General features: G+C 48.4%; 1 protein-coding gene across 1 annotated transcript in view; it reads right to left on the bottom strand.

The window, feature by feature from the left end:
* Positions 1–2079: 2079 nt before the first annotated feature.
* Positions 2080–10757, bottom strand: part of LOC111845564 (lethal(2) giant larvae protein homolog 1-like) — a 34863-nt gene continuing 26185 nt past the window's right edge. Inside the window, exons 15-23 of the mRNA XM_023815072.2 lie at positions 10536–10689; positions 9928–10081; positions 8965–9248; positions 8205–8469; positions 7276–7390; positions 7105–7190; positions 4933–5044; positions 3613–3695; positions 2080–2886 (exon numbers count right to left, since the gene is read on the bottom strand). Coding sequence (XP_023670840.1) covers positions 3617–3695; positions 4933–5044; positions 7105–7190; positions 7276–7390; positions 8205–8469; positions 8965–9248; positions 9928–10081; positions 10536–10689 — 1249 coding nt within the window. The 3' untranslated portion in view covers positions 2080–2886; positions 3613–3616. The remainder of the gene's footprint in view (positions 2887–3612; positions 3696–4932; positions 5045–7104; positions 7191–7275; positions 7391–8204; positions 8470–8964; positions 9249–9927; positions 10082–10535; positions 10690–10757) is intronic.

Below are 10757 nucleotides of genomic sequence, written 5' to 3'. Positions count from 1 at the left end.
ACTGATGGATGCCCGTGGACTGTACCACGAAGCAGGGTTCCTGGCTTATCGGGGTAACCTGTCGGATTTAAGGTAGTCTGGCCATAATGTAAGTGAACGAATATGGGGTCCATTTAAACTGTGGTACCTTAAATCCGACAAGTTACCCTGATAAGCCAGGAACCCTGCTTTGTAGTACAGGTCCCTGGAGTATGCCTTTATCTACAGTCCTCCAGTGGTTCCTCACGTATGGTATGGTGGTATTTTTTTTAAAGGGTTGTAATTAAGCTCTTGCCAGGAGGGCAGCAGTAAGCAGAAGCTGCAGCATAAGTTAAAGCCCCAAACAAGGCTTTGTCTCCGCTCACCGGGAGGGACAAATGAAGGAAAGACTTCACTGAAAATACAGCAAGCATGGAGAAAAAAGCATAGGTGATGGGAAAGAAACAAAAATGCAAAAACCAAAATCTAAGTGCTCTATTCAGAATACATTGCATCTTGACAGCATTAAGGCATTAGCCATTTAAGTAGTTTGGATTGGTATGACAAGTGAGGAGTTAATTAAGCAGGGGCTAATGAGTTTCACGGTCTTCTAGCTGAAATCATGGCGTAAAGCTTTTTATGACAGCAGCTGAGACCCCCCATAACTGTAGGAATGTTTAGGGCTATAAGCAAAATGTTACTAAGCTTCTGGTAGTACTGTAGATCAGGCATGATCATGCAGTCCCAAACCACCATGTGTTAAATTCATGAAACTGCAGTTAGCTTATTTAGGAGACTTGCTGTCCAGCTGAACAGCTTCGGACTGAGGGAGGAAAGTAAACTGAGAAGGGAGACCATGCACTCCAGCACAGACTGGAGTTGGCACTGGAAATGATGAGCATGCATTGTGACCCACTGAGCCACCATGTGGCAAACTTCATGACCATTTAACTCATTTCTGAAGCCTAGACAACATACCCATAATTCTGCATAATCACCTCCACCCCCACCCACATTAAGATGCAGGAAAATGAATCGATCGTTTGGACGCTAGGCAGGAAATGCTTTATTGACATTAAATCAAACAATTTCTTAATGCTCTATCAGTAAATCAGGTACAATCTGTGAGGGAGAGAACACAAAAAACACACAAATTAAATGTAAACTACTTTTAAAAGTTTCACAGGATAGTTGCCAGCAAAGTATTTTAAAAAGTCCATTTGTCATTTAAGGAAAAAAAATATTGAACACGACATGTATAAATTAGACTAAGTTTACGGTCCCTTTCAAAGTGGTTCTGAAAAACACTAAGCATAAGTGAAAGTGCCATTTACTCAAGTGTGATCAACCCAAGGTCTGATGAGAGGGAAGGGGTTTAACAAGGTTTGACATCAGTTCAATGGAAGTAGACTTTTTACACAGTAAAAATATTTAAAAGTTTGATTACATTTCACCCCTACAGACCCAGGAGCAGAGACCCCCACTGGATGTAAAGATCTGACACTGGTCACTGTCTGCACTGACCAAAGTTATACCCCTATTGTAAATCGTAAGAAATACTGGACAGAAATGTACCCACCATTCATGTATGTCACCATACAAGCATATTTCCTTCTAATCTACATTTTACCAACTGTTTATACTGGCTGTTTGTCTTGGAGTCAAATACTTCCAGAGTAACCTATCTGTTGCCCTCCTCCATTACTGAAGGAGCCTCCTTCACCTGCTACGGTTTTCTTATTACGGTACCATTTAGCTTGATAATACCTGGCAAAACAGTTAGAGCTTTCACACCCTGGCACTATAGAATCAGTTTCAATTAAAAACAAAGAGTATCTATAGTGTTAATACTGTGAACAGACTAATGAGGAGGCACGTTATCTAAAAACAGGACATTGTGTGCATCATTAAATGACACAGCTACACCTCAACTTAAGAGCCTGAAAAGAGATAATATGTTAATTCATCAGGCCCAAGATGTAATCCCCAGTAAGTGTGAATTGCTAATATCATGAAGAACATTTAAACGAACCACAAACAAGGCTGGTTATCAAAATCCGACCACGTGTCCAGATCCAGTATAAAAACAGTCCATCTGCAGAAGTTTGCGTTTTTTTCCCCCCCCCCACATCAGTGCATGGAGAGAGGGGGGGAAATCCCAGTTAATGTACCCATGGCAACTATTACCAAATCACAGGGGAAAACGATAAGGGCTATTTCATGGTCCTTCCAATACAACAAACGACATGAGAAATGACCAGCTGATAACCCACAGGGTCCAACTTTAACACCTTTCAGATTCTTCATACATCACAGTATATCAAACTGCAAAAAAGCAATTTTTACATTATATGAATCCCCTTCATTTTTACTGGCAGCTACCATCGAGACTTTGGCCACAACATAACCAGAGTGGAGAATAAGGGAACTGGGCAGGGCACTTAAACACTCCAGGGGTAGCATCACTACAACTGACGTCCAGTCTAACTGCACGAATGACCTTCGCTTGTGGACGTGACCGTATGGCATCGGCTTATGCACCAGCCGTGATGTCGTGGGTGAGCGTGACAGAATCCTTATTTGGTCCAGGTGCAGTCTGCTCACAGGACTGGACTGACGTGGCATCTGACTGACAGTCAAAGGCATTTCTAGTGGAAACAGGAAGAACCCACGTTTTGTGAGATCAGACGGAGGGACAGGAGGGCAGACAGGGGCAGTGAGCAGGTGGGGGAATGGAGGGGGGCTGGTGTTTATTGCCTTTCGGCACAGATGATGCGTTTGTGTCCTTGCATTGTTTGTCAAAATCCCACAGAAGGCAGTGCGGGTCCTACTTCAGTTCTATTATTAGTTTTTCAGTCCAGTTTCATTAGGCGTGGCAGCCATCTTCACAAACACCAGGCTTCTTCCCAAAGTACCGGTCAGACGGGCCTGAAGAATAAACACACAAAATCACGTCAAATTTATTGCATTATTTATATCAGCCACTGATGTTTATGTTATTGCTTCTGTATCTGGAAACAAATGTGTTGGGGGAAATATTAAACATGAGAAAATGGGTACAGTCGTCAGGCCTTTTAGGCCAACTGCCTGGCAGGATCCATTCGTCCATCTGCTGAGAGCCCTTACTCCAAAGGGTATCTTCCAACACAAATCCCAACCTAGCCGGCTGCAAGCCATGGCCTCTGGCCCATTAGCATCTTCCTCAAGCCGAGGATTTAAATGGTCTCCATGGTTACAGGAGGCCCCGCCTCCCTCTGAGAAGACCCTGCTCGCCCTCGAACTTCCCTGGCTTGAGGCTTCAGCATAATCGAAATGTACCACGACCCCTCCAGAGTGATACAGGTATCTCCTATTGTGCAACACCATTAATATACATGAATAAAAGCCGTAGAGTCAGAAAAACGGGTAGAGCCCTGGTACAATTTTGTTCCTTTGAGGTACAAACATTAAATGTATCCCCTCAGCATCCATTTCTGTACCTTAAAAGGTACATTTATCTACACATAGGGTACAACTGCCAGACCCTTGAGGGTATAGCCTCAGTGACAAGTAATTGTACCCTCAAAGGTACAAACTGGTACTTTTTTTTTCCCCTGATAGTGTAGGTCTGGGCAAGACTGGCCTGCATCCAGCATGGAATTACAGCTTACTGACCTCTTCAGCTGATCAGAATTCCTGGAGAGCGGCCATCTTCCTCAGAAATGTTCCTCAGGTTATTTTCTGCTTCATCTACAGACCTACAAAAGAAAAGGGTGAGGATGGACCTTCCCTGTAGCCCAACAGCTGCTCCCCCACCCGGCGCTGCTCGCTCCGCCTTTTTGCTGAAGGCCCCACCCCCAAAAACAACCTCATCGCATCATCGTCCTTAAGCTCACCCAGCTCCTCACTACACAACGGCCAAAAAAAAAAACAGGCATCAAAAAGTGAGAAGTGAAATATAAGGTGCCATCTTAACGGCTCGTGGGCATTTTCACAGCATATCTGCAAAGCACATTTGTGCTCAGCGTGAATTTAAAGGCCAGCTTTTCAAGTAGAGAGAGCATGATTACTGCAGAACAGCAATCCAAAAAAACAGCACTCATGTTGCATCTAACACAGCCTGTGGAATTCATTACCATACACAAAAAAAACAGGACTAAAAGCTGCCTGTCTCTCAAACGGCCTCCATGTGCACCCGCAATCCCCTGGAAGCGTGCCTGTGTTTTGCAGTGTCTCGAACGAGCCACTCTTTCCCCTTTTCGAAGCCTTGGTGACCCAGATCGCACTGCTGAAGAGTGCAGGCTTTATCTAGCGGCCGAGTGTGGCTGGCTTTGGAGCTTGGGCACCAGAACAACATCTGGGTCATTACACCAAGGGCCTGACGCATAGGAAGACTCTACCCGCCAGGATAATAAATGGTACGACCCAGACTCACTCATGTAGGAAGTGATGTAAAACAAGTCCTTCACCACCAATTCTGGCCAAAAATGACAAGCTGCAGTTATTAGCAATATGGCTACTTGACAGTTTCTATTAAGCCTTAAGGGTTTTGCACAGTTAGACTAATTGGTAATATCTGCATTTCCTTTTCAAAAACTGATCCTTGATAAATGCTTTGCATCCCCTATTCTAGTTCAATGTGCATTTCACCAGAGCAGGATGTAACAATTCTGTGGCGTGTTATTGAAGAGCACGAGAAAAGGCTCAGGGGACAGTAAAAAAAGCGACCCAGCATTCTGATTTAACGCCCAGTTTACTGACAGTCCTGTTTAACAAAACGAGCAGAAGGAGCCATTCCAGAGAGACAAAACGAAACAAGATACTGTCAAAATCACACGTCTTCATTATGTGTCGATTCGCCAGAAGAGAGCCTTACACTACGCAGTCGATGGTTTAGCCAAAAAAAAATGTACAGGCACCCACACAAAAATGAGGAGGGATAAGAATTAAAATCTACAGTTAAAATCAAAGCAAAGCCCCCGTTTGCAGACTCACATTAAGAAGTCTTTGACGTCCTCCACCGTGATGTCCCCGGTGGTGTCCAGTGTGACATCACCGCTGCTGTTGGGTGAGTCCAGGCCAGGTGACCGTCCAGCCTGGCCTTCATCTGAAAGCACCACAGAGTTATGAGCATTGGAGACGAGACGAGTGTTTACACAGGGAATTGGGAACATATATAAAGCAAGAACTAACGAGTTAGCGAGCGCATTTACCAGCAGCATAAAAACCACACTCTTAAAATACGGCATTAAATCACCTGTCAACTGACGAGCCATTGCACTTTGTGGCATAATTTCCGTTGGTGAGCAAAATGGAAATTATACTGCTTTTCCCCCCAACTGCTGGAATTTTTCACATTGTTGATGCATTACTTTTACTCTGGAGACCAAACCTCTGAAAGAACCCAGCAAAACATCAACCGGACTTCATTTCTCACACGGCTGCAGGATATTACTTTTAGGATGAAGGAACCTAGCATTTGGAAAGTGAATGATGTGCCAGGATGAGGACAGCAGCGCCTCCAACAGGCTGGTGTAAGACTGAACTAAAACTGGGGCATATGGATAATCAGTCAGCAGTGCCAGACATGCAGACATCCGATCACAGTCAACCGAAATTAACTGGGGCACCTACAATCACACACAGACACATCCATGCCCAGCCCGAAAGGTTAATGCAAAGACCTGCTCTTCTCCGCCATCCATCTGTCCCACAAAAGAATCCCTACTCTACCAGGAGGAGTGCTGAACACACTTCTCAGCGTGACCGAGCACGTCACGCATGAAATTTCATGCAAGACGATCGGAAAAAACCAAACACAGCAATTATACAATTGTTCCGATATGGCTAGTGCAGAAGGAATACTTTGGATACACTCAATTTGAGAGATGACACCCCCCTCCCAAAAAAAAAGTCGCATAAAAAGAATATAAATAGAATATTATTGTTGGTATGTGTTTAAGGTAGATTGTGCTAAGTGCAAAACAGATGGTGAAAGGGGTGGGGGCAAATTTAAGCTGTGAAAGCCATCTCTGGGAATGCATCAGTATGAGCATCGCACAAGCCAAAGGAAAAACAGAGCAGAGGGACGTCAGTGAGGCGTCCCCAAGCGTGCCTTGGGCCTCTGGGCACCCCCACACTCAATCAGCACATTTCCCAGACAGGTCGGTCCAGATGTCACTTTGTTATGCTGCTTTCAAGCCAACTCCGAAGGCGGTTCAGCCGCTCTCCTGGGTGTCGGTCAGCTGCGTCTTCACACGCTGCTGGTCTCTGTGACGCAAGTCTGCATCTCAATGACTCATACAAAATGACACCGACAGCTGATTTAATGCTGGCCGGGGTGGGCAAGGGGGGGGGAGCTTTAGCAATTATATAATAAAAGTTTGATATGGACATTTCTATCATCACATAAAACGAGGAAAGTTTCCTTGCATCTTTACAAAGCATGACATTTCGCTAAACTGCGCCCATCATTTCAAACTTCCTTACAGGAATCCACTCCCGGCGAGGAATTTCCCCTCATGAATTCTTAATAGTGCCTTTATTATCGGGGTTGACTGGAGTGGACGTCTCCGCGGAGTTGCTATGGTTACTGCCATGACAACCCCTGCTGACTTACCCTGCCTGATTAAAAGTGGTGCGCTGAAGCAGCCCAGAGTTATTAAACCGGACGGAAACAAAGGTCTGGAAAAACACAATCAACAGCCACTGGAGCCGTAAGACGGGGTGGGGTGGGGGTCTGAAACACCGCGGTTACGGTTATCGCTATAGAAACCGGAGGCCACGCAGCAAGGCGGCTCTGTACCGGTGAGAGCTCAGAGCAGTGCCAGGGTGACTGAATAAGCTTTGCTTTGAAAAGAGCCTCGGAATTAAAAGATCCCAATCAGCAGTGCTGAACGGACCCTTTACTGGACACCATTTCAGCAGAATGGCAGGCGGCCCACAGGTAAAGGGACGATTTTCAATAGGCACAAGGAAAATGGATGTAATGGTAAAATGGGAAGGAGAGCCAGAATGTAACTTAGGGGGATAATCTGGTTCTGACTGGTTGTTGAGGTATAGAAAAGAGGACCACAGGGCCGGGGGAGGGTAAAGAGGGCCAGGAGAGGGTAAAGAGGCCCGGGGGATGGTAAAGGGGGCCGCAGGGCTGTGGGGGGGATGCCATACCTTCCAGCTCTCCTAGAGAATGGCCATCCCCACAGGGCTGCCCCTTGTGTGTGCCATTGGACTGCAGGGACACGGCCGTGCAGGGTCTGCGGGGGAGGGGTAGTCAGGTGTCAGAAAAAGCATGGTGAGTTCACGCAACACTGCAGGTACCCCTGGGGAGGGGGATCCTACCTGAGGGCAGGGGTGTCACGCACCCGCTCCACCTCCACGGTGCACCGGGGCTCTGTGATGACCCGGGCCGACAGGGAGAAGCGGGCGAACTCCGAGGGGGAGATAAGGTAGAAACCTGCAGGGTGCAGAGATGAGCACGCCATTAGCGGGCGTTCGGGATGAGGGAGGACGGGTCAACGTGCCGGAAACTTGTTCATTTAATATCAAGCTGACATGGGAACAAAAGGAAATGAGACGCTTACAGTAGGAGAGAGGCAGAGAGAGACAGAGACCGAGAGATGCTTACAGTAGGAGAGAGGCAGAGAGAGGCAGAGACCGAGAGATGCTTACAGTAGGAGAGAGGCAGAGAGAGGCAGAGACCGAGAGATGCTTACAGTAGGAGAGAGGCAGAGAGAGACAGAGACCGAGAGATGCTTACAGTAGGAGAGAGGCAGAGAGAGACAGAGACCGAGAGATGCTTACAGTAGGAGAGAGGCAGAGAGAGACAGAGACCGAGAGATGCTTACAGTAGGAGAGAGGCAGAGAGAGACAGAGACCGAGAGATGCTTACAGTAGGAGAGAGGCAGAGAGAGACAGAGACCGAGAGATGCTTACAGTAGGAGAGAGGCAGAGAGAGACAGAGACCGAGAGATGCTTACAGTAGGAGAGAGGCAGAGAGAGACAGAGACCGAGAGATGCTTACAGTAGGAGAGAGGCAGAGAGAGACAGAGACCGAGAGATGCTTACAGTAGGAGAGAGGCAGAGAGAGACAGAGACCGAGAGATGCTTACAGTAGGAGAGAGGCAGAGAGAGACAGAGACCGAGAGATGCTTACAGTAGGAGAGAGGCAGAGAGAGGCAGAGACCGAGAGATGCTTACAGTAGGAGAGAGGCAGAAGCATCAACAAAGAGAACAAGCGTGACGGTGGATGAGCGGGATTAGGGCCTAACCCTGTCCGGTCTTGGTGAACACGCAGGAGGCGATGCCGCTGATGTCCTCCTTGCGGATGCAGTCGTAGCGCACCTGCGGCCGCAGCAGGGGCACGCTGAACACGTGGATATCGCCCAGGTTGGTGAGGCAGACCAGGCCGTTCTCACAGTACTCCTCCGTCGAGACGCTGACGAAGCTCGCCAGTGCAACCTTGCGGACGCGGCAACCCTCGTGCGCCGTCAGTTTGAACTTGGTCTTGGCGCTGACCTTGGGTAGCGTGAAGACCTGGGGAGGGGGAGGGGGGATGTCAGCGATGGAGCACCTGTCAGCCTAGACTGCCATAAAGCAGTGCTTCTCAAGCTGGAGCTGGAAGGGAGCAAAAATGTGGACCATCTGGGGGTCCACACCAGACCCTTTCAGAACCACAATTCAGGAATCCCCAGAAGAGCAAACAATCCCTTTATACAAAACATTATAGATAAGAAGAAAAAACCACACACAGCAAACACAGAGCTCTAAAATTGCTGAAGCCTCCATTACACACACTTGTGACAGTGTTTAATATGTTCCTCTGCACCCTAACCCTGATTTAGGTGAAGCAGACCACAGTAACCTCCATCTTAATGGCCTTTGGAGCAGTCTTCTGGTGCAAGAATAACTCTGGTCAAAACTAAACCCAGTGGGTGAGGGGTCTGATTGGTCTTCAGGCTAGGTGACGAGGAGTCACTTGTGTCTGAAAGTGTCGCAGAGTTCCCTCTGCGGAGACACCCACAGCCTCACCTTGAACTGCTCCTCTGACGCGATGAGGACGGAGTGGCTGCCCTGCATGTCGGGAGCCTTGGCCAGGTCGCGGGACACCTCGTACGGCTCCGGAAGCGGGTTCCCCCGGCCATCCAGGACCGCGATGGCCACCACGGGGGCCCGGTGCATCAGCTGGATCTCCTTCCCCAGCACGGCTTCCACGCTCTGCTCCGAGAACTTCTCCTGCGAGGGTACCTCCAGTGCGTAGGCGTACACCGAGCCCGAGTTGGTGCCCGCCCACATGGTGGGTCCGTGGTGCCCGGCTGCAGCGGGGGAGAGCGGCCGTCAGCGTCGCCCGCCGTCCCCAGGAACAATGGGGTTGGTCTGGCAGCGGCTTTCACACCGTTTAGGGGGAAAACGGCGTAAACGAATCCTCACGGTGGTTTTAAAAAGATTTCAGCCACAATAAAAAAAAAATGTAGAGTGGAAAAAACATGGAGACAAATGATTTTCCCATGAACGTCACACCTCCAGAGCTACCTATTTTAATGCTCGGTGAATCCCATTTGCTGCCCTGGGTCACATGACCACCCTTGCAGACTGCAGGAGGCTGAAGATCAGATCGCTCAGATCTGTCCCACTCAGCTGGCCACGACACGATGAAGAGCTTAAGAGCTGAGCCGGGAATATAATCGCTACCACATTGCCACAAATGAGCAGGGGCCATGTATTCTGGAGCAGCGGGGTACATTCAGCCCTCTGTAATGACACTGAAGTGTGTACTCTACTTTCCAAAAGCTAAACAGTCACACATAATGAAAACATACCACACTGGCGCTATGGAAACCTCAAAGACCAGACAAATACAGATGCCTCCAATTCTGACACAGGGCGGCCGTACCCTGGATAGCCCTCTATCATAACGTGATCGCCAGCTAAAGATCAAGACTACCACCCTAGGTGACCCGATTAATTGTGCACGTGGTCGGAGGCCTATCGTACCATCCCTCAGGTAGGTGTCTGCAAAGCACAGGCAGCGGACCACGCCGGAGAGAGAGTCGTCAGCGGAGCGGGGCTCGATCCGCCTCTGAACCGGCGTCACCTCCACGTCGTGAGGGCCGGCCTGCTCCGCCAGCTGGGCATTGGCCTCCTGGACCTGGGGGCAAAGGAATCCATCACGTCATCATGGCTGGGCTGAAGCACTCTGCACACAGCTTGCATGGTATGAAAGCCCTTGGAGAATATCAGGATCAGGAGGTACCACACCCACTAAAGTAACCTTCTACCCTTTTACACAAGCAGACATTTAACCAAAATATTTTATGTACTGTGAAGTATACGACTATAGGGAATCTTCAAGAAGGGCAACCTTTTGAGGCCAAGCGTGTCCTTTGCCATGACACCCACTCCTACAGCATGGTGTAGCTCAATTTGTGTTCAGGTCATGGGATTGAATCCAATAGCTGGTAATCACATCACCATTGGGCCCACGAGCAAGACCCTTAATGCCAACTGCACTCTGAAACTAATATACTTGTGTGTCCTTGTCTCTCATGGAAAGAGAGATGGGATGTGTGAACTCTGCATAAAGCACCGATACTCTACCCTACCTTGCTGGTCGGGCTACTGGCTATCATGCGCTTCTTCCCAGAGACCCTGCTTTTCCGGATTCTTCTGAAGGACTGGCGCAGGGACTTCTTTAGTGACTTCACACGAGAAAGAGGCCCCTCCATGGCCAGGGAATCATTGGGATGGAGGGTGCATCTGGAATGAATTGGGTGAAGAGTTTACCGTAATTGCACCTTCAGGCAATGAGAATACCATGCTGGAGG

The sequence above is a fragment of the Paramormyrops kingsleyae genome, chromosome 5 (genome assembly GCF_048594095.1).
Source record: "Paramormyrops kingsleyae isolate MSU_618 chromosome 5, PKINGS_0.4, whole genome shotgun sequence".
NCBI lineage: Eukaryota > Metazoa > Chordata > Actinopteri > Osteoglossiformes > Mormyridae > Paramormyrops > Paramormyrops kingsleyae.
This window is presented reverse-complemented; position numbering and strand designations above follow the sequence as displayed.